A 24,727-nucleotide genomic window follows, 5' to 3' on the forward strand; every position below is an offset into this window, starting at 1 on the left:
AATATGTCGAATCAAAATTATTTAAAAATGCTTTTTCTTAGGGTTACATCTTACCTGAACAGCTAACTGTTTCTTAGAATGTGATTCTTCACGAAGTGGTGTGTACGAAAAAGTTACGTCAAAAACCGAAAATGGCCCTAGGAACCCTTCAGTTTTAGATATATCAAATATCTGTAAAGCCCAATTAAAGTCAGCAAATCTCCACAACAGGTTTACTGGAGAAAGATTGCATAACATTATTTTTTTCTTTAAGCTACACGCAACTGGAACTTTGTCAAATGTCAATGCTTTAGGTTTGATATGGAAATCCAATTTCCAGGGTTTTGTTACAAGGTTCACTATTTGTGAACTGGGATTGTTTTTTACAGATATACAGAGTTCTGATTTTAAAATACTTGATTTAGCGGCTTTTACAGATATTGGTAAATATACTTCTTGTCCCGGATCGATATGCAGCAAATTTGACTGCAAAATGTAAGATGACTTCTCTTCTAAACTTGCTTTAACATCACAGGGTAACTGTGAGATATTTCTCAATAATATTTGATATTCATATTTATGAGGTCTAAAAAATATTTGAAACAATTGCGTTAGTTTATTAAAAATGTCCATGTTTTTGCAAATGGAGATGAGTTTATTTTTTGAACATATTGCCCTTACCCATGCCCTCTTCATACACGGATATTTGGGTAATTTAATTTTTAAATCGGTTATAAGTGTAAATATATAAATAATATATTTTAATATAATTTTAAGACAAATGTTAAGAAATAGTCGCATATGCACGTGGCGAATAAGGGTTAGTAAAAAAACTTACTTGTCGGTGTCATAGAAAACTAGGCCAAAATCAAGTACGTTCATGTCTTTAATATAGACAAAATTACTATTTGCAGCCTTGTCTCGGTAACTTTCCACAACAGTAGGAAACATAACATGTGGATTAAAATCTATTGTAGGTAATTCGCAAACTCCACTACAGTTTATTATAATATCTGAATTCAATCCTGTCACTTGAATGGTAAAATTGTGATTGTATTTGCCACACGTTTTGGGGCAAAAAGTAAAAGTGTAATAAGCTACTTCTTCGGGTTGTAAAATACGTCTGGACATAAGTTCGAAAGGTGCTACTTCGTTTTCTGTAACTAAAATTTGTCATATATTATTGACGAATTTTGCATGGCACAAAGTCCCTACAAACACTCAGGTAAGTTGGCTGACTTGGCCTTGAACTAGCAAAGTTGAATATTAAGTCAGCTTAGTCAGTTTACTATACACACAAGTTTTAGTTAACAATCTTAAATTTAGTAGTGAGGATTTCTGCTGCAGACATGCAAGTAAGTCGGTGGAATTGGCTAGTACAAGTCAAGTTGGCCGACTTGCATAAGTACGTGTACAATGATGAACAAAGACTACAAATAGTATTTATTATAGTATAGTTAACAAATAATTAGTTTATGGTCTATAAAACTCAAAATTCAGTAGTATAACTAGATTTATTCAGAAAATTACATTTAGTTCTGAATACTGTACCTTTTGCTTGAATACTGGGTTTTTCTTCAATGGCTTTATGATGTTTGGCAGCTTTCTTTTTAGAAGAAATAGCAGCTCTTGTACTTAATAAACTCACACTCGATATATGTGGATAACCCTAAAATTAAGATTTTATACATATTTCAAATTTGTCCAAGGGTGCCCGAAAGACTTTGGAAACAGCTTGATCATGAACATATAAAAATGTCAACACCTACTGAGTTATAGCACTTTCAAGGTGGCATTGTCAAACAGTATTTTTTCACATAACTTTGATCTAGAGATTTCTCAGTATACTAAAATATGCAAGAAAATGATATACAAAATGTTTTTTTGAGTGCTACCATATATGGCTTTCACCAACCTGTGCAAAACCATACTTATCGTATCAACTTCAACGTCACCTGTTACATGGGTGTTATACAATAATGAAAACGTAATATTGACAGTTGGTAGAAGGAAGCGTAAAAACAAGCGCTTAGGTGGGGAATTCTGGAAGGAAGCCTAGATAGTTGAAGTGAGAACAGGGTGGAGATGGGTAGTAAGACGATCCGTGTATGGTGAAAATATATAAGTAGTGAAAAATTAAAAGTGTTTAACCGGTATTAGTTAGCAGGTAATTATTCTCTAAGTATGTAATTTGTTGTTAATTGTTCTATGTAATCTTATGCTTGTGATGATTATAGATGTTTCATGATAAAAATTCTGTGTATGTTTAGCCTTCATTGTCTTACGCTCAGGGGCATATATTTTTCTAACGTAAAATTGTTACAATTATTGAAGATTGCTCATTATATATTACATGTTAAAATATGTGTATATTGTCGTGACTGCCCAGATATTGCAATAACAACTCCTTTTTTTCACATTTAACTTGTTTTGTCATGATTACGTTGTTCGAAAAACAACTAATAAAGCATTTCTTGTTCTCACTTTATGTCATACGCATATAAGAGCCCTGTTGAATTTACTAACATTTTCGCCCGTGAGGAATGTATCTGTAAAAAGAATAATTGAATACAAAAAAAAAGAATTGTTGTTATTGTTGTTGTTATTATTGTTGTTATTATTACCTTCCGGCCCTGCCAGCTAACTAACACCAAACCTCTTCAGTTTTACTTGGAAGTGTGTATGTCTAATTCGAGTGAGGTGACATTTAGTGAGACATTAAATAAGTCAGGTCTTATTTTATCATTAGCGAAGGATCTTAATTTATGCCTTTTGTTAGCGGTTGTTTTGTATTTATATTTGGGTAGTTAGAGCAACGATTGTGGGTTTCTCCGCCATGCTCTTTCCCCACAGGAGCTCTAGGTGAGCCTGGCACTCCCATTTTATGTTAAATGGTTGTTAATGTTTTTGTTGTTCTTTCTATGTGTCACATGTTTAATTTGAAGACTGCTGTACGTAAATAATAAAGTTAGGTGTATTTACTCTGCTTTTGTTTTTATAAAATTAAACATACTTCCCCTGTTTAAAGTTAGTAGATAGCGCCTTCCGGTCAATTAAAAATAGATGTATACAACGTAGGTATTCCTCATGACGATCACATATTTTTGGCCACAACTACGTTTATATTTATTTTTTTCAATCGAAACCGGGGTTGTTATACTACAAACCCATAAGTTTTTATATGTATTATTTTTAAATATTATGTAACTTTAAGTGGGGGTCAGTTTTTTAGGGGTAATAGTACGTGTTTCCTGAATACGAATCTGAATTTCTTTTTTTTTTAATTAAATAAATAGTCGAGTTATTAGTTTTTTAAAATGCACTTTCACACTTGTGTACACCGCCACTGTAACATTCATATATTGCAAATACATGAATTGTAGGCAACCTACAGTGCATGAGAAGGGAGATAGTGTGGGTCAACCATGGTCGAAGCGAAGGGAGTCAGTTGTTCCGCATTTGGAGAGAGTACATTTAACTGTGCATTTGAATGTTTTTCATTGCTGGAAGCTAACAGACTATTTATTTTTGTGTATTTCATTTATCATTACTGATTACTGCTTGAGTTTTTTTGCTAGGTTACCTGCTATGTACTGTTTGTGTGGCGAACACCCACTCAACAAAAGTAACTTGCGGCGAATGGTATGGAATTGTGCATGCGTTGCAACTAAAGCGTGCCGTTAGTTGAGGTTACACTACCTCGTCCAGCGGCAGGCTATGAAAATTATTTAAAAAAAAGGTTAAAAAAATTAATTTTCTATGACGGAATTTGAAAAAATAAATTACTGACACGTGTTTCAAAAGGTCAAAGGAATTATGTGTATAAAATCATTCCTCTAAATATAAAAACAAATTCTCAAACTTGTACATGTAAGGCCCAAGAATTTTCTGTTTCACTCAAGAATTTTCTGTTTCACTCAAACTCCATAGCAGGTATCAAAATTTCATAAAAGATCAAAAAATACATATTTAATTGTGGAAACAAAGGAGTTATGGAGTAGTCAAGTACACTTAAATAAACAAGACGTGTAACTAAAATAGTATGATCTTAAAAAATGTTATTTCCAGGCACCACATTCTATGGGCTATACTCCAGTAGGCTTTGTTTTTTGTAAGTACTTTTTAACTTTTCACTCCTTACATTTCACTTTTCTGGCTATTTTCTGTTTTCAAAATTAATATTCAAACAACCACAGTGAAAATGAATAACTGAAGGTTCTTAATACGCATAAAGATTTATGTAAAGTACATTTTTTTATAAAACAGAATTATTCTTCGTTTTTCTGCATTTGTAAAATGAAAAGTGAAAAGTTGAAAAGTACTTTCAAATAATAGGCCCCAGGAGTCTACAAACGAGCAGTGTTCCAAACTTTCTGGGCCACCCAATATATGTATTATATTATTTGTTTTTTTTACCTCATTTCCTTTCTTGTCAGTGATTTGATCATTAGTACTAATACTAAAGAAATCTGATTTGGTCATGTGAATATTATCAGACTTTGTTATAATGGTAAAAAGAACAGAATCTTTAGCCTCGTCAAACCCTTCTGCTAAGTCCTTTTTAGCTTCTTGAAAGTTGGGAAAGTCGTTTAATGCTTTAAAGATATTTTCGGAAAAATTTATCGGCTTCTCTTTATTTGCGTGATTTATCACCCATAAAAAAAATCCTGTAGATATATTGAATAAATTTAAAATTTCTAATAATAGCAATTGTACAAGGTGTAACTTTTTAAGTGTGAGGGGAGGGAGACAGTTTTTTCATCATACACTACTGGAAAAAATTAAGGGAACAAAAAGATTTTTGAAATGCTCAGTGAAAAATAGTCGTGTCGAGATAAAAAGAAAAAGCATTTTGAAGTTTTACGTCTCATTTCCAAATATTTCGAAAAAAAACCTCTTTCAAATGAAATATAAATTTTTTTTTCCAAATTTGCTTTTGACACAATTCAACCTTTGCATGGCATGATTATACTAATCTTTATTTAATTGCATTAAATGCCAAGTTGACGTCTTAACCTGTATTTCGTCCTTTGTTAATTTACAACTTTTTTCAAAACTTCTTTTTTCAGTAAAAAAAATAAAGTTTTTTTGAACTTTATTTTTCTTTGCCAGAAACGACTAGATATTGTTTTCTCAAATGTCCAGCAACTTTTTCAAATAAAAAAAAAGTGTTCCGTTCTTTCCAAAACTTGTTCATTTGGGACAGATAAATGGTTCGATGGGTCAGCTTATCAATTTATAGGGTTATTGCAGGTACATTAAGCTGTGAAAATTTATGTCTATTGCTGTCTATTTATTAATATTTATAAATTAGCAGTAGATTTTCTAAAAAATCATAAAATGCCATTTTTGCTTTTTTTTTTCAAATTAATGACAAGAAAAAAATTTATTTTCTTCGAAAACCGCAATAGGTTCTTGTAGCGGCTTTATTCAAGTTTTTGAAACAGTGCTTGGATTTACTGAGCAATGATTTGTTGCTGAGATATCGATGATTAAAGACAATAGTGACATTTTTCATTCAACCATCGATATCGCGGTAATCAATAATCGTATGGACACCTGTCAAAAAGCAAATTGAAGCTGAATAAGCAGGCTAACTGACCTTTGCACTGATTGAGTTCAAAAAAATTCTGCTGAGTGCGTGTCCTAAAAAAAAATTAAAAAAATATTGATTGCTCAATAAGTGTAACGCAAAAAAATTTGTTGTCAAAAGATCTAGAATCTAGACTTAAAGCTTCAAAATGATATATTTTTTATCCTGACATTACCATTTTTCACTGAGATACAGCCTTTCAAAAATCACTAAAAAATTTATAAAAATTTTTTTGTTTTCTTAATTTTTCCCAGTAGTTTATAAACAGTCGAGTTATAATTCAATTTTTAAAGTGCATTGTCTATGCTGTATGGTTGTTTGAGGTTATCCAACAGTGGGGTACAAAAATTAAGAAAAAAAAAAAGGGTTAGAGATTCAATTTTCAGAATGGGATTTAAAAAATCACACTTACATATTTCTAAAGGTCAAAAGGAGCCTCTATATAAATATGACTTCCCTTCAAAGTTACACCCTGTATATAGTATTACCCTCAACGTTTAATGTCCTTTTAGGCTGTTATTTAATTCTAAAAATTTTTTGTATGATTAACATTTAATCTGTATTAATGTTGTTAAGTGTTACTTGTAATTTCTATTACTGAATTGATTTATTTTGATGGTAATGTTTTTTATCTGCTCCCACTATAGTAAATAGGTACATTGTTTTTAAGGAGGTAAGTGGATTTTACCGTAAAAATGGAAATTGCTATGGACAACGGGAGGTAAGTAAAGTAACTTACCTCCCTAAGGGAAAAAAGCGATTTCGAGTAATAAATGCATATTTTATGAACAAATAAATAGAAATATTTTATGAACATTACATTTTACTATTCATTATGAATGAATATTTATAGTAATTGTACAGCTATTACATTTAGTAACATTTATAAAATCTGGATAATTATTCCCCTAGCGTTTACTAATTGTCACATTTTTCTCAAAATGATTTGACCGCTCCATTTCAGTCACCGGAGGCTCAATATTATCTGATTGATCCATTAAAACAGCATGATGCGAAGTACTACTAGAACCTAGAGTTGAAGTGTCATTTAAAAAATACTGTTGGCTATTTCATTTTTGTTACTTAAACTGTCAGCAACATAACTTTCTGCAATTATGGCTGATTTCCACCTACCATGTATCTTGATTGCTAATACATCAACTCCTGTATTAGTCAGTAACATTGCTGATGTTCTTCGGAATGAATGGGCTGTATTTGTTTCAGGATGTTTTAGTTTCAAAAAATGTGCAATTTTATTAGGAATCATAGAAAGGGTATTCTTGCCGACTGGTTGGTTGTAACATTTACCTGCTTGATAGCACATAAAAAGCGTAAAATTTCAATTTTAATTTCCAATCTAATACATACATAATACATTTCCAATCTTTATACATTTCTTGAGAATATCTAGGTGAGAAACAGAACCCAAACGAGAAGTAATTGTAAACGTACGTGACATTCCATTTTTAGAATCTGGAATTTTAACTACAATAATGTCATCGAAATTTTTGAAATTGACGTCCAAAGTAAGTTTGCATAACTCATCAGAACNTTTAATTTCCAATCTAATACATACATAATACATTTCCAATCTTGATGATACATTTCTTGAGAATTTCTAGGTGAGAAACAGAACCCAAACGAGAAGTAATTGTAAACGTACGTGACATTCCATTTTTAGAATCTGGAATTGTAACTACAATAATGTCATCGAAATTTTTGAAATTGACGTCCAAAGTAAGTTTGCATAACTCATCAGAACAGCATGCTCCTGCAATGCCTAAGACCGTCACTACCTTCATTAGCAAATATGTGTTATCGGGTGCCTGAATGAGAAAATCGTTGACTTGTTCTCTTGTAAAAACATTTTGACTTTTTAGATGTATAGCCGTCATTCTTACGTTTCAAAAATGCTCTCAGCTTGGGGTATTTTGATAAATCTACGTTCTCCTCTATGAAAATAGTTGACTTAATCATTGAGTGTTCACTCGACAAACTCGCCGGTGATTTTGAAGTTCTTGGCTTCTCCATGAAATATGCTAGCAGTGACATTTCAGAAACACCAGTATTTTCGTACTGGCCCCATTCTTTGAAATTTCTATATGCTCGTCCGTAGCGCACTTTCGACTTCTCGGGCAATAAAAATTCGCAGGCAGCATTTGCTGCACTTTCTATTTGAAAATCACTCATTCAGAAATAATAATTGAAAACCAGCAAAATTGAAACTTTTATGTAGGTTTGTTTATAAACACCTTAGAAACGACAAAATCCAAACCAGGCGATTTTGCAAGATTTCGAATAATGTCAAAATGAATTGATTAAGAAATAAAACCTAATATTTATTTCATGAACCATAAAGAATTGTGGTAGCAGATAAAATGTTATACACCACGCAGCAGTTAAGTATAATTTACCACCTTTATGGTGTAAATAACTATTTAAAGTCCTAGGGCGTTATATAGACATTTACAATGCCCAAGGCGTTTTGTCCTATAATGTGACTCAAACAAAAAAAAATGATTATTGCAAAAAAAAACAGACAAATAGGATATTAACTTTATATAATATACCAATTTCATCACAAGTTTCTTCACAGCTTATCTTTTTCTTTTGCTGTGTACCTTTTGATTCTTTTACATCATCTTTGGGGTCAACATCTGCTTTAAGAATACTTCTTGTAGCCTATACGAATAAGATAAAGACTATATTATGTAGATACTTAGTTACAGAAGTATATGATCCCCACCTTAATACGAGAAGAACTTCTTCTATCCCAGTATTGGCAAAGATCGAAGGTATCAGCCAATAATGCTTGAAAACTGTCAAATGCATCTTTCTCGTCTTTCTGAAGGTCTTTTAAAGGTGCTAAAAGAAATCATTTGGCTATATGAATAAAAAATATATTTACCTCTACATTTTTCATTATCGGACTTCTCTTTTTTTGGTTTTTTGGATTTTTTGCTTGATTTTCCACTCTCACTTATTTCCGGTGAACTCTTATTTTCTATGAAATAAAATATATTAATTAAGATGAATATACCATATATAATATTATTTTTACGTAATTTTGCTTTTATATTTTTTTCTCTTTCTGCAGCCTTTAATTCTCCCATTGTTCTTTCTTTTTCTGCAATGTCTGCTACTTTATCTTTGATATAGTTTTGTAATGTATATGACAATAGTATAATATGTACATATTTTGAATTTCCGATGGCACACAGTAAAGAATTTAAAGCGACACTGATTTTTCTAAGAAAGTCGCTATGTAGGCTTTCTATTATCACGCCATTTGTAAAAGATTTACATTTATATTTTATAAGGTCCTCAAACAATTCCACAGGTATATCTCCTAACGTATTGGTATCCTTGTCTTTTTTACCAGTTTGCTTTGCAGAACTTTTTTCAGATATCCTATTCGTCTTATCTGCCACTTTATCTCTGGAAATTTTAGTTTTCGTCTTTTTCTTTGTATTTAGTATTACATAAACCTTTCTCATCAGGGTGTCGTATTCGTCTAAAAAATTTAATAAACGAGAATTAGTTTTTGCAATAAATATCAAAATTTCCAGGTTGTGGTTGCCCCGTCTCCTGGTATCGGTGTTTAGCCGTAGTAGCAGAAATAAGCCGAAGTAAAATAATCAAAAAGCAAAGCAAATATCCATTTCAACTTTCCTCAATTATACCTTCTTCCGGGACAGGAACTAAATCTTCTTTGGTTGCAACATATTCAAATTCCTCATCAATAAGGTTATTTATTTCGTTTGCCCAAATTACACTGTTTTCCACCAACGACTCATATATTAATCTATCGATACTGTAAACGGGTATTTTTAGCTTTATCCCAGCCCAATTGGCAGCTTTGAAGTATTCTACAATTCGCTACTATATTTTTTGGAAAATATTTTTTGAAAATAGAATTAACCTGTATTTGGCCCACCATGGAAAATAACAAAGATACCACTTTGCAGCTTTTTCGATATTAATGGTTTATTTGTTTTTGGTTCCACTATCGTCATTTTTGAATGAAAGTTATCATTATTGTCTTGAACATCAGTACTACCCCAGTCTCCTACTGCCTGTGTAGTTTCTACGAATTCTATGAAATAATTGGTAATTGTTGTTAACTATAACTTAAAACTTAATTATAATTCAAATAAATATTACCGTTTAACATTCTTAAAATTTCGCTAGGTGAATATTTTGTTAGAGGGTCTACTGAATCTTCTGATAATTCCTCTTTCGTTTCAGATTCATCAGCGTCCCCCTGATCTATTTTCAGAAGTTTTTTACGAAGTTCATTGACCTGCGTGAAATAATTATCTTCAAATGTATTGTGTAACTTGCCCCCTACATTTCTCTCTGGTACAAGCACACCTTTTACACAGTGAGAAACGAAATATGCATTGATCCAAAGCTTCTCTTGTGCATATTGTCTGAAAATATAATAGTTAAATTAAAAAGTAAATAAAAATGATTAAACATTATATTTCACTTTTGGCGCTACTTACTGATTATAATCTGCGAAACAGAATTCAACAGGGGCAGAAGATATATTCTGAACTATAAACATTACGACGTTATCTTTTGTGTAAGGGAGTGCACTTCCAAATTTCAGCTCTGTGTTGTTAAATACTAAGTTAGATCCTATCCCGTAACCCTCCATATGAACTGTAGATTTCATTGGATTTCCTTCAACATGTATGTTTAATTTACCCGAAAGATAGTCCTTCACTGTTGGCATGAAGTATACATCCAGTAGAGCTGTCTTTCCCGGAAGTAATTCTCCCTCAGTGAGAGATACAAAGTAGGTGTGTTTCTTTTTGCAGTCCACATTCCACTTGCAGGGTACATATCCACTAAAAATAATGATTTTTCATAGTACAGGGTGTACAAGTTAAAATAAAAAAAAGATTTTCATCATTTCCTTTTTTTTTTGAGTTAAAATTCTGCACATACCTCATGCTAGTATACTTTTAATGTTAATTTGTTTAAAAAAAATCTAAACACAAACAGATGAAAGCAGGTTATAGTAGTCATTGTTTGTTAGGTATTATGCAGAAATATATCTGAATCGGTAGCATCCAACGGCAGCTTAAGAGAAAGAACCCCGCACAAAATCAATGGAAAATGGGTCCCAGTCTATTTTGCTGCAATAGCAGTATGTTATAGTTTTTGACTTTCTGATCAAAAGTTGTCATGGGCCCAAAGTGATCCTGTGAATAGATATTGAGGGGGGAAGTATGAGATTTTGGCTGTAGGCCTGAGTAAGCTTCAGGTTGATGGATTCAAAAACTGAGGAATGTAATGAATTTTGACCAGTAAGTACAATGCTTTTGGGATCGCTGAACCTGAATTCGGGGATAGCTTAGCTATCTAAGGTCACCTGGAAGTCAGGTAAAGGTCGTTTCAAGGTCAATCTGAAGAAAAGACTTGTATTGATTTTTGACCAGCAAGTGTATAGGTTTTTGGGCTCACAGAATCTGAATCTGGAGATAGCGTAACCCTAAAGACCACCTTCAAGTCAATTCAAGGTCATTTCAAGATCAAACTAAAGAAAAGGCTTGTATTGAATTTCAACTAGTACGTATATAAGTTGTTTTGAGGGGGAACTGAATTCAAGATCATTTCAAGATCAAAGTAAAGAAAAGGCCTTTCACGAATGTTAACCTGTAAGTATAATGCTTTTGAGGTTGCTGAACCTGAATTCGGGGATAGCTTAGCCCTATAAATCAAGTCAAGGTCATTTCATTAGACTTAATCTCAATTCAAGCCCCACATGAAGCAAATGGAAAGTGGGTCTCTGTCGATTTTTCTTAAAATTGAGTATTTTATAATCAACTGATTGTTTACTTGTTCTTGACCATTAATCAAGATCATTGCAAGAGGTCACTGCAGGTCTTGTAGAATTTTTGTACAGGAACCAACATTTCATTTTTCATTCCAGAAGAATACGTCTGCTGTAACACTTTTCTTCAGTTTGACCTCGAAATGACCTTTATCTCACCTCCAGGTAACTTTAGATAGCTAAGCTATCCCCGAATTCAGGTTCAGCGATCCCAAAAGTATTGTACCTACTGGTCAAAATTCATTACATGCCTCAGTTTTTGAATCCATCAACTTGAAACTTCGTGAAGTTTACTCGGGCCTACACCCAAAATTACATACTTCCCCCCTCTTTATCTCTGAAACTATTCATAGGATCACTTTGGACCCATGACAACATTTTATCAGAAAGCCAAAAACTATAACATACTGCAATATCAGCAAAATCGGCTGGGACCCATTTTCCATTGATTGTGGCGGGGTTCTTTCAACAGCGAATTGGTGAATATCAAATTACCAAAGGTGTTGCAATATCATAAACCCAGCTCTAAATCAAAATTTTCCTAGAGTAAAATAAAATAAAGAATTTTTGATCCAAAGTAAAAAATATAGCCAAACCATACATCGACGCTTTAGTACGAAAACATGCTATCTCAGATTTCGGTTGGAAAACATGCTATCTCAAATTAAGCTTGGAAAACATGCTAACTCGGATCTTTAGGTAAAAACATGCTATCTCAGTGTGACTAGAAATTTAAGTTGGCACATTGAATGATTGAAACAGTGCATTTATAATAAACTTATATAATATATTTTTAAAAAAGTAAGGAATGTTTATGTTCCGGTACACTGTTTATTTTATTTTTTTTATTCATCATTTTTCAATTAATTTTGTTAATTTACTGTTATAAACAACAAAATTGTTAATTAAAAAAATAGAATAATATGCAGTATGCTGCAACACGTACATTACTCGATGTTTTTTGAAATAACAAATTATAAAAAAAAATAGTGTATACCTACCTTAATATATAAAAATGTTTGTTATTACTAAAAATTATTCGATTTTTTTCATACAAGTTTGCTTTGATGTAAAAATTAATAGCGCACTCTTACCTGATTTATAGTCGCTACTCTTGATACACTTATTTTTCTATTTCACAAAATCTGGAATGCACAATTTATTCTGAAAATAATTTTGTAAGCCTCAGGAGACTGCAATAAAAAGAATTTTTACTGCACCTCAATAAAAACAAATGGCTTCTTAAGGGTACGGTAGTCGGTAGTCGCGTGCTTGCATAGACTTTGGAAATAAAATGCAGGTATGCGACACTTTTATTATCGGTACTTTATGATCTGCTGATGATAAACATGTGTGCATGGGGAACCGCCGAAATGTGCACGTGCAAATCATATGTGCCCATTGAATCGATATGTGCATACTTATCATTCAACTTTATACATTATATTTATATTCTGGTTATTATGTTAACTCTATTAACAAAAGTAAGAGTAGTGACTATAAATCAGGTAAGAGTACGCTATTAATTTTTTTATCAAAGCAAACTTTTATGAAAAAAGTCGAATTATTTTTAGTAATAACAAACATTTTTATATTTTGAGGCATACGCTATTTTTTTATAATTTGTTATTTTAAAAAACGTCGAGAAATGTACGTGTTACAGCACACTGCATATTATTCTATTTTTTTAATTAACAATTTTGTCGTTTATAACAGTGTAACTTAACAAAATTAATTGAAAAATGTCGAATAAAAAAAATAAAATAAACAGTGTACCTGAACATAAACATTCCTTACTTTTTTAAAAATGTATAAGTTTATTATAAACTTATATTATATAAGTTTATTATAAACGCACGGTTTCAACCATTCAATGTGCGGACTTAAATTTCTAGTCACACTGAGATAGCATGTTTCTACCTAAAGATCTGAGTGAGCATGTTCTCCAAGTTTAATTTGAGATAGCATGTTTTCCAACTGAAATTTGAGATAGCATGTTTTCCAATCGAAATCTGAGATAGCATGTTTTCGTACTAAAGCGTCGACATATGCACAAAACAAAAAATAAAAAGATCAATGTGATTACAATCTCCTTTTCTTCCAATTGTGGTTTTTTTTATCAATATTACATAAGAAATGTGCCAGTTTATTTCATATTTAAAATATTTTTTGACAAATCACAAGATTTAAGTGTAAAATATTTAATTTTTTATTTTTATGTAATTTTTTTTTGTACTATTATTTCATTATTTATAGGATTATAAAAGTTTATTGCAATATTTTTCAAACACTTACTTATTTCTTATCACCAAAGATTTCCTGAGGCACTGTCCTACATGTACGGCCCCAAAATTTATAAACTGGAAGTCAAAAGTAAGTCGAGGCAATGTCACAGTAGCGTTTATCAGTATCGGAATGGTTGCACCATGAGTCACTACTAAAGAGAAGCTTTCTTTAACATTAACATCTAGATTTTGGAATCTCTTTAAAGTAGGAAGAAAAATGACATATAAATCTATAGTTTCACCGACATCTAGCTTCTTTTGTGAATATTCTATTCTGAACTTATTTTTTTCTAAGCTCACACCATTTTTGATTAATTTAACTTCAGTCACAATGGGTCCATAATTTAAAAGTGTAACAGTGTAACACACCGATTTTTCTACAACAACATATCCAAAGTCTAACAAATATGGTGGAGTTTTAAACTCGGGGATAATTTTCAGTTTACGATTAAATGTGTGCAAGTGTAAAATATTCGAATGTTTCATTAGAAATTGTGCCAACAGCAATCGTTCTATGGATAGATCTATATCCATTGTACTTGGATAGTTACCCTAAAAAATGAATCAACTGTTTTACTAAAGGAAAGTCGTTCTAAATTAATGTAAATATTTACAAAACTAAATTATATTTTTCTACCAAAAGTGCATTGCATTCCAAATTACATTTAAATTAAGACTTTTATGTTTCAAGATTTTCTATACAAATGTTATTTAAAATAATATAATAAATGCATGTGTTATGAATACCTACTTTGGGAGAGATTACAACCCATTCGTCGTCTAGTTGAGATAAAATTTCTGTCTCTGAAGACTGACTTGAACCAGTGGTGGATATATTTTTCAAACGATGATGATAGTATGTTGATAAAACAGATATTGCTTTATATGTGAGATCAACAGGTTGAACACCTATCAGAGGTCTTGGAATATATGCAAAAACTTGAGAAAACACCGCAAAGCCATGTATTTTTATTTCAAAGGGATCTAAGTATCCGATCTAGAAAATTATAGACAATTCTATATACACAAAGTGATCCCGTTATTTTTTTTTACCACAACTCTGAATGTTCTCCTAAATTCTCCAACCATTCCAGGGAAATACTTTATTGTCAGAGTGACACTAGTATTAGGGAATATCTTCTTAGACATTGGGCTGACATGTAGCCAGCCAGGTTCCAAATCAGTGTTACTTTCCTGAATATTATCGCAGGTAATTGAATAGTTAAAGACACAATAGCCATTGTTCGTTAAAATTATCGTGTTTTCACATATCTCACAAAACAGCTGCAAGTTACGAATTACGTAAATATGCAAATTCAACTTTGAAATTAACTGCTGTACAGGGCGGGCCTTTTGAGATGGTTTCTTATAGTTCCTCAATTTTGAAGAAAAACATAACATTTTGAAATGTGTAAAATTTTCTTTCAAATAATATTAATATTAAAAGGAGTATCTATGTGCCAAGAATTATTTTTTTGTAATTTAATTGTTTCTTGATATAAATAAGTCATTGATGTAACTGATGTATTAATAAAATAAAAGCCTAATGGCAGAACTTTGACGCCATATATTGTGAATCCCTTAAAATTAATTCAGTCCTAATAAATAAATAAAAGAGCAATAAAAAATGTTACAAACAAATTGTCGCAGACAATATTATTTATGTATTCTTGGGAAATACGAAAACCCATCAAAACTACCAAAATTAGCACACTCCTGTATTAAAAAGAAACTGTACCTGACATCCAAACTCGACATATTTTTTGTTGAACTTGTAGGAAATTTTACAAGAAGTTCCAACTATGGAGAGGATTTCATTCTCTCCTTCGTTCACTTTACAAACTGCCTTAGCTCGAATTTTTGTGTTTGGCGGGGGGAAGAATCCTACAGTGACAACTCCATATTCATAAGGATCTAATTGACCTCGAAACGGTTCAATGCTTAAAATGTTATTAATATTATACTCATCATATTCTGCAGCATTGTTGATATCCCCAAACAAATCCTGTTCATTACAGTCATGCATAAATCGCTGCACTGCAGGAAGCAGAACTTTCTTCATTTCTGTTACATAATCAATATTAACCCAGGCAGAATTAGACTTTGCTTCATCCACACCAGTAAAAAGTTCTTCTAATGTATCGTTATGTTTTTCAATGACGTTTGACACAAAATCTCCTAAGCATTCATCACTTTCACTTTCGTCCTAGTTTTAAAAACAACACAGGCTATTCAAGGTGTTCTGTATAAAAACTCCCCAGTTCGATATCTCGAAAACAGAGATCTCCAAGTTATGTAAGATTTTGTTTAGTGCACCTAAACGACTTTAGTTCTGAATTTACTTGGTTTTTCGATCATACGCCAGGAGACGAGCAAACCCCAACATTAAATTTTGCCGAACCCACAATTTGTCGTAGAGTTGGGATCTTTTACTTGTCTAACACTGCTAAAACAAGAGACCATCCTTCCCGAGAGATGGTATGTCTTTCTATACAAACTGCGACTAAATTTGATGATCACCCATCGAAGTATCAAACGCGATCAGTGTTGCTTGATTTTTTATATTGTTGCCACGAATGTCAAGTCACTAGGTCGCACTCGCTCTTAGTTCTGAATATAAATGACATTACTCTTCTTAGTGATGTAGATGATATAGCAAGCCAAAAAAATGTTATCACGACAAACAATTTTTCACAAAATCACTTCTTACAAACGTGAAAATGTTCCAAGGCACTGTTTATATTGCAATAGATGTTCAAAATTAAATGATTATTTACTTGGATTTTACAAAGTTATTCTTATCGAAAAAAGTCTTTGGCTTTTTTGTGCCACCTACACTTCTATGAAGAGAAACTTCCTTTGCACTCATTTATATAATTTACACTACACTTTTTACTGATTCCTCTTCCAGTTTTCAGGATATCGGTCTGGGAAGTTTGGAATGGACACCCTTATTATGCAAAATACAAAGTATAACAAATTTCATAATCCCAACATTTTCAGGTGATCAGAGGTTGAAAATGTTTTTTTTTTATAATATTCAAAATACATAAATTTAAACAAATGAAATTATATAGAGGCATTTTACTGTTTATTCTTTATAAAATATAATGATAGGTAAAATTGGAAGGGTCTAAGTACACTTTTTTCATTTAATACTAGCACTTTACAATTTGAACTTCTTTTGTGTTTTTTAAAATTACCCAATTTTAAGTTCCAATGATTTAAACTTTTATTAGTATTGTAATCTAATTCTTAAAGTTAAATAAAGTTTTGGAAAGAAATATATTTAAAAATGGGTCAAAATTTTGGTTTTATTAACCACTGAATGATTCTGGTTGATAAATAATTATCATTTTATCTTATGAAGTCATTTTCATTGGTTTATCTTTAATCATTTTGGATTTATTCAAAAAAACTTTTCTATCTCCAGGTAAAGTCTGGTTTAGAATGCTCTGTGTAACTTAAGTAGGTAAAAAAAATCAGGGATGGTCATTTTATGCAGAAATAATCATATGAATCTACGTTCTATATTAAAATCTGATGAAACTTATTTAGTAAAGGTAAATTAACTAAATTTAAAACTGGAAGGCAACACAACTAAAAACCTCGGAATTTCATCACCACAGAGTATTTGGAAACTCTACTAGTAAATTTGATTTCTAATTGTATTTTAAAGAAAAAATATATTTTTTATCTATTCAAAAAAGTTTTTGAGTAATTATAATATTAATTCTTTGTTAGAAATACAATTTAAATACAGTGTGATCATCAAAACTCTAAAAAATCACTAATGTAGAAATTATGATTTATTTCAAGAAGTAATTCAAATTCAAAATTTCTAAGACAAAGAATTGAAGGCCAAAATGGTTAAACCGAAAAAAAAAAAAAAAAAAAGTCCCAAAAAATTTTTCCGGGAAAAAAACCGGTTTGGAAGTAACAGCCAATTAATCGAAAACAAAAGAAACCTAACTTAAAAAAAAAAAAAAAAATTAATATATCTAAAATGACCTACTATTCCAAATAAAATGAAATTTTTCTTGAAACATCATTAGGAATCAAAGACACTGACTGAATTTCTAAAATACTTAGCATCAATGAAATTTTGGAGTGTTTTTGTGTAGTCAGTGGTGGTTCAAAATTATTATTTAAAAATAAGTTAAGTTAACCACTAGCTCACCTTAATACCTCTTATACTTGGTACTGATCAGATTTATGTATCAAATATGTACTGAGTATTCAAAGTACCTACTCAAAAGTTACAGAATTCTTAAAAATTTCGAGTGCTGAGTACTGACAAAACAAAAGTTTTCATGAGTACCCAGTACCAAGTACTTTTTACTTTGTACAATTTACTCGAGTACTGTCTAGATAGCATACTGTACATTAGAGTGATCAGGTCACTGAACTTGACTATAAACATTGCAATGCATTGCACATAAAGAAACATGGCAAGAATCGACGATTGGCTATTCCCCACTCTCATTTTCTTTCTCTTTCATTCATTTCATTCATTCCAACCCATTAATTTAGATGCAAATATGAACCTCGGCTTCAAGCTTCGAGGACAGTTTAAAAGTCGTTCCCCCATGGTTGCTAGATAATAAATATATAGTTTTTACAATAAAAATACAATATTATTACAAATAAAATGTCAATAATTTGTAGTAATACATTGAATGTTTCTTTATTATCATATATTTATGCCGGAAGTTATTGACCAAATGACCCTATGTAGAAACCACCAGTGGTGGTAACGACTCCCAGTATCTTTTCTTCTAAATGACATAATTATACACAAATTCAGGGAATATTTACTTTACTTAGTTAAACCACTAGAGGTTAATAACTCACTAGCCAAATTTCATCAGCGCATGTCAAACATCTTCAGAGAGATTGTGTAGATGTTATTCTCGAAAGCTATGCTGCTGATGTAAAAAAAGGTTGTACGAACCTTCACAAGAAGTTCTTGTTAAAATGACTTTAAAAGTCACCTGAGATACTTTCACTTACTTAAGTTGCACTCCGTATATCATTACCTTGACTGGTGGTAAGGGTTCTATTTCAAAAAATTCTTCTAAAATTTCCCACGAGTAAGTTGCTGGTAAAAATGTAATATTTTTTATGATAACATTTTTAAATGAGTATGAATTTAGTGGAATACAACTAAACTCCAGTTCTGATTCATTCAGACTTATCGTAGGGAAACATACTTCGGTTGTTAGATCAAGTTTAACCTAAATAATAAAATAATATGTATATATGTAATAACACAAAAATGTCATTTCTATTGATAAAATTTTTACCTTGTTTGGATGATTCATATAGTTAATAAAAACTGCTCCAGTTTTTTTTTTGTATCTCTTTTCAGTCAAATTTGGAGCAAATTTTATTTTCACTATTAATGCTTCATTCCCTTCTAGTTTGTGACTTAAACTTGACTGATAGCCTTCCTCATGCCCAATAAAATAATCAGTTGTTGTAGATAGATTAATATTCAAAGGTATAGCTAAGTTATTTACTAAAGACATGCGATCTAAAAAATATGTGGTAATTTATTTCTTTACATTACCTACACTGATTAATGCAAAGATATTCAGTCACCTTCTAGCTCTAAGCAATCATTTTTCGCTACCAAAACATTAAGTATTGGTTTTCTAATGCTGAGACAAGGTTCCACAAAACTTGCTTTCATAATAAACGACATTACGAGTTGGATTTTATTAGTTTTATCAAATAATGCATAACAGAAAAATTCTTCCTCAACATGTCTTTGGAAATTTGAATGACCCTGAATTTCGAATACTTGCGATTCAAGGTAGGCTAATTCAAAATACTCAGGTTTTATGCGAAAACAGTACCTGAAATGGAAAATAAATGGGTTGTAACTGTAACGTTTGGCCAAAATTTAGAGGTTGATTCTACATTATAAGTTAATAAAAAAATTTGCTGTATGTAAGAGATACAGGATGATCAATATTGATGAAAAAAAAGATTGAAAAAAACCATGTAAATATTATTATTGACAAAAGTAACTTAAGGTCATAACTCTTAAAAATAATTGTTTTCCTGTATTTCCAAGATAAAATATTAAATAAGCTACCTAACTGTTTTTAATTAAGAATTCATTTTTAATAAAGGACACTTATTTTCTAATTCACCATCATTTTGTTGCCCCCTTTTTGGTATTAGTGTTCTAAAGGTAAGTTTTGAAGGAAATGTTCCATGAGATTATATGTAGTATATACACGTTTTGCAAAAAAAAAAATAAATTAATTTATATATTATTATTATTATTATTAATTTATATCAAGTAAATTGTCACTAAATCACACCTTTCTGCTTTCTTTAATTGTCAATATTCTTCCAAGGCTATTTTGTAAAACTATATTAAAATAAGTAATGTCACAAAAACTATTAAAAATAATAGTTATTTACACCATAAAGGAGGTAAGTATTATTTACCAGTCGAGGACGATTTTGCGCCCGATCGGAGCGAGGGCTGGTAATAGAATCCGAGAGTAGTAAATTATACTTAACTGCTAACTTTATGGTTCATGAAATAAAGATTAGGTTTTATTTTTTGACATTTCTTAATCAATTATTATTCGAAATTTTGCAAAGTCACCTTGGTTGTTTAAATTTTGTCGTTTCTAAGGTATTTCTAAACAAAGCTATATAAAAGTTGCAAATTTGCTGGTTTTGAATTATTATTTCTAAATCAGTGATTTTCAAATAGAAAGTGCAGCAAATGCTGCCTGCGAATTTTTATTGCCCGAGAAGTCGAAAGTGAGCTACGGACGAGCATATAGAAATTTTAAAGAATGGTGCCAAAATAAAAATACTGGTGTTTCTGAAATGTCACCGCTAGCATATTTCATGGAACTTTAAAGTCACCGGCGAGTTTGTGGAGTGGATACTCAATGATTAAGTCAACTAATTTCATAGAGGAGAACGTGGATATATCAAAACACCCCAAGTTGAGAGCATTTTTGAAACATAAGAATGATGGCTATACACATAAAAAAGTCAAACGTTTTTACAAGAGAACAAGTCAACGATTTTCTCATTCAGGCACCTGATAACACATATTTGCTAATGAAGGTAGTGACGGTTCTGATGAGTTATGCGAACTTACTTTGGACAACATCAATTTCAAAAATTTCGATGACATTATTGTAGTTACAATTCCAGATTCTAAAAATGGTATGTCACATACGTTTACAATTATTTTTTGTCTGGGTTCTGTTTCTCACCTAGAAATTCTCAAGAAATATATCAAGATTATATTGGAAATTAAAACAGAAATTTTACGCTTTTTTATGCGCTATTAAGCGGGTAGAAGTTACAACCAACCATTTGGCAAGAATACCCTTTTTATGATTCCTAATAAGATTGCACAGTTTCTGAAACTAGAACATCCTGGCCAGGCCATTCATTCTGAAGAACATCGGCAACGTTACTGGCTAATACAGGAGTTGATGTATTAGGGACATGGTAGTTGGAAATCGGCCACAATTTCAGAAAGTTATGTTGCTGACAGTTTAAGTATTAAAATGAAATAGCCAACAGGATTCTTTACAATGACACTTCAGGTTCACATAGTGTACGTTGCATTATGCTGTTTTAATGGACCATTCAGATAATATTGAGCCTCCGGTGACTGAAATCGAGCGGTCAAATCATTTTGAGAAAAATGTGACAATTAGTAATCGCGAGGGTAATAATTATCCAGATTTTATAAATGTTACTAAATGTAATAACTGTACTATAAATATTCATTCATAATTAATAAAATGTAATAATGTTCATCAAATATTTCTATTTATTTATTCATAAAATATGCTTTTGTAACTCGAAATCGCATTTTTTCCCTAGGGAGGTAACGTACCTCACTTACCTCCCGTTGTCCATAGCTACTTTCACTTCTACGGTAAAACACACTTACCTCCTTAAAAACAATGTATTAATAGTCTTTAATACTTCTCTATGTCTATAATAATAGTCTCTAATACTTTAGTAGGAGCAGATAAATATCATATAATCCTTCCAATAGTGTAAAAATCTACAGGGTGTTCCATATAGAAAAATACAAGTTAGACCTTTATCTCAGATGTGCAATATTCAACTGCCTTTGTCATGTCAAAAAATTTAAAAAACCCCTGCAACTTTTATTCTTAACTTTTTTGATATCTCAAATGATAACAGAGAAAAAGGGGAAGATAATTTTCACTGTACATACACAAAATATATCTGTTTATAAATAAATACATTAATTCGAGTTTTTAATCTTTCCTAAATATTCATAAGCACTTACCCAGCATGCGGTTGGTCTAATTTATCCCTTAAATTCCTAATAGAAGAATAGGATGTCCATCGTACTTTATAATATCGCTTTCCCACGTTCGTCATTTTTATAGGTAACACAAATTGTTGGTGTGTCAGTAATTCCTCAGCATTATACTCAGAATTCAGAATTGGTTCGCATAAAAGTGAATGTCCCACACCTTCCCCAAAAACTTTTACGTCTATTGATTCTCCATTTTGAACCGTGATATTAATTTTGCTAACATATTTCCCTACGTCCATCAGATACACACTCACACGAATATTTTTTTCTTCATCTGGCATTATATCCATTTCATTTACATTGACTTTGAAGAGACTCTCGGGCGGCTACAAGTTTATTCTATTAATTTTAGGACTGAGAATAAAAGCTTTAAAATAACTATAGCAGTTTCAAAATAATTCTTGATACATAAAATATGTTTATAAGTGAGGACAAGCTGTTACCTTTGAAATTTGTACAGTAGCTGGAATAGGTGAATCATTTATTAAAGTTAGTTCCTTCACTGCAGTTTGCAGAAGAGTTATTTCATTGAAATCGATTTCTTCAGGCCTGTACGATATTACGGGGCCCTGTCCGTCTAGCGTAATTTTGCATAGCTCTTGGGGTTCACCTCCAGCTACGGTAAATCTGAAATAGAAATTCAAAATTTTACATTTTCATGAAGTTAATTTTACAAAAACTTGACAAGTGATTTCGTTTAAACAACATATTTCTATTCAAATAATGAAGCGGGAACAAGTATTTTTTAATAGTCTTACACTAAAGGTAGGCAACTCATTCCTAAAGTATTTGTCATTATAGAGAGTTCAACTTCTTCGCATTGATTAGGACATATTTCAAAATTATTTTTATTTAAAGTGCATACTATGTTATTATTCTCGGAAACCTAAAAAAGAAACAGCAATATAGAACAGTTTAAATTCTGTTTATAAAAACAACCTCCGGAGTGTAAGTTATGAAACCAGACACACTGTCCTCATTTGTCAATATAATAGTTCTCTTATAATCAAAGTTAATAAAACTAAATTTCATTATAATATCAGTTGGGTCACATTTTATCTTAGGGCATATGCACGTGTATTTTATGAATTTACTAAAAGAATACTGTTCTGACCCCCACATAACGACTTTAAAATTTGTGTCCACTGCTTTACTTCGGCAAATATTTAAATCAACCTAAAATAAGTATATGTTAAAATGCATATATTTCAGTAAATAAAAATATCTTACGCGAACAAGTTGCTTCGTGTAAGCATCAACAACACCTCTGTCAGGGTCAAACTTTACCTCATTATCTATATTTTCTTCTAGAACTATTTTAAATTCTATAGGAACTTGACAATCATTCTTAAGGAAAAATTCTTTTGTTTGGTTTACACCTAAAAAGTAATCATGTAATAAAAACATAAAACGTACCACAGAAATGAGACAACCCCCAAATCGAAAGCCAAAGGCTGTGTGGAAAGGGGCTACACTTATCCATCGACATTGACAGTGCCAACGCCAGGGATCGAACCCGGACCGGAATAGTAAGTCTGACCGAGAAATGCTTGCCACTGCATACTCGACCGACTACGCTACCGTGGTGAATAAAAACAATATAATTTATAAATACTTACCAAACGGAAATAAGCCAAAATCTAATCCTCGAATATCTGTTTTAAGTAATGGACAAACTACATTACCTCTAAAAAATACGACATAAATTTGATGTAAGTATAAATTTTACATTATCTATAAGTACGTCAATACAAATTGAATAATCTCTTCCGATTCCTTCACAACAAATTGAACTGTTTCAATGAATGTTCCTTTAAGCTCAGAGTAAAAGCTCAATATAAATGCATCGCAACTATCCTGATACGGTAAATGCAATTTTTTCGGTACACATTTGATGACTGCATCAAAGTCACTAACCATGTCTTTAAAAACTATCGTAGCCGGTATATTTCCTACAAGGTAAACAAAACAAATTTCCTACAAGGTAAACAAAACAAAGCAAGTAAACCAATATATAACAATTTAGTTACCCTCATTTTTTACAGCAATTTCATAATTATGTGTCGCACACAAAAAAACATCCCCAATATTTAGTACTTTTACATTAAGACTGACATATGGCCCTCTTCCTGTGCCATTCAAGTATAAAGGTAATCTACTGGTGTTTCCTGTAACATCTAAATATGCCCAACTTTCATACCGTTTATTCTTATTTGGAGCGAATGTAACGGTAAATGTCTGTGATTTCTTTGGTAAAATTTTTCCTTCCTGAAACAGTTTTTGGTAATAAACTAAGAATATTTATCAAGCACAACTGCAACTTTATTAGGCGTTCTAGATTAATTGGACAAACTTAAAATTTAAATTTGAGTGATCAAAATGAAAAAACAAATCCTGTGAAGCAATGTCCCAAAATGCCTTGTTTTCGATATACTGTGTGTTGAAATTAAAATAAAATCATCAAAAAAAATAAAAATCTAGATAAAACTCTTGAATTAAAATATAAATGCAGGGTTGTTCAAGTTTTAAGGCAAAAACTTCATCAAGTGATAGAATAAATTATTTTAAACAAAAAAATGCAGGGTGTTGAAATTTGAAAAAAAATGTACATTTTCTGAAACATCTATTTGACGTACACTATAAAACTGTGGCCACCGATGTATCTAAGTAGAAGT

General features: G+C 31.3%; 2 protein-coding genes across 2 annotated transcripts in view; both read right to left on the reverse strand.

Moving 5' to 3' along the window:
• Positions 1 to 13,871, reverse strand: part of LOC108911751 (hydrocephalus-inducing protein) — a 37,603-nt gene extending 23,732 nt beyond the window's left edge. The window contains exons 1-13 of the mRNA XM_023455884.1: positions 13,713 to 13,871; positions 10,081 to 10,428; positions 9,737 to 10,005; positions 9,495 to 9,668; positions 9,256 to 9,441; positions 8,634 to 9,086; positions 8,487 to 8,576; positions 8,319 to 8,437; positions 8,143 to 8,254; positions 4,396 to 4,646; positions 1,531 to 1,648; positions 818 to 1,142; positions 55 to 565 (exon numbers count right to left, since the gene is read on the reverse strand). Coding sequence (XP_023311652.1) covers positions 55 to 565; positions 818 to 1,142; positions 1,531 to 1,648; positions 4,396 to 4,646; positions 8,143 to 8,254; positions 8,319 to 8,437; positions 8,487 to 8,576; positions 8,634 to 9,086; positions 9,256 to 9,441; positions 9,495 to 9,668; positions 9,737 to 10,005; positions 10,081 to 10,313 — 2,841 coding nt within the window. The 5' untranslated portion in view covers positions 10,314 to 10,428; positions 13,713 to 13,871. The remainder of the gene's footprint in view (positions 1 to 54; positions 566 to 817; positions 1,143 to 1,530; positions 1,649 to 4,395; positions 4,647 to 8,142; positions 8,255 to 8,318; positions 8,438 to 8,486; positions 8,577 to 8,633; positions 9,087 to 9,255; positions 9,442 to 9,494; positions 9,669 to 9,736; positions 10,006 to 10,080; positions 10,429 to 13,712) is intronic.
• A 717-nt stretch (positions 13,872 to 14,588) lies between these two features.
• On the reverse strand, positions 14,589 to 24,314 carry LOC111692126 (hydrocephalus-inducing protein homolog). The gene is made up of 13 exons (XM_023455885.1): positions 24,083 to 24,314; positions 23,672 to 24,004; positions 23,283 to 23,431; positions 22,992 to 23,228; positions 22,811 to 22,938; positions 22,496 to 22,679; positions 22,020 to 22,378; positions 19,307 to 19,563; positions 19,009 to 19,238; positions 18,742 to 18,939; positions 15,441 to 15,908; positions 14,756 to 14,986; positions 14,589 to 14,686 (listed from the first exon to the last, which is right to left on the reverse strand). The coding sequence occupies exons 4-13, from the start codon at positions 23,172 to 23,174 to the stop codon at positions 14,672 to 14,674; spliced, it is 2,253 nt and encodes a 750-aa protein (XP_023311653.1). The 5' UTR covers positions 23,175 to 23,228; positions 23,283 to 23,431; positions 23,672 to 24,004; positions 24,083 to 24,314; the 3' UTR covers positions 14,589 to 14,671.
• Between the last annotated feature and the right edge of the window lie 413 nt (positions 24,315 to 24,727).

The sequence above is a fragment of the Anoplophora glabripennis genome, unplaced genomic scaffold, assembly GCF_000390285.2.
Source record: "Anoplophora glabripennis isolate ALB-LARVAE unplaced genomic scaffold, Agla_2.0 scaffold417, whole genome shotgun sequence".
Taxonomy (NCBI): domain Eukaryota; kingdom Metazoa; phylum Arthropoda; class Insecta; order Coleoptera; family Cerambycidae; genus Anoplophora; species Anoplophora glabripennis.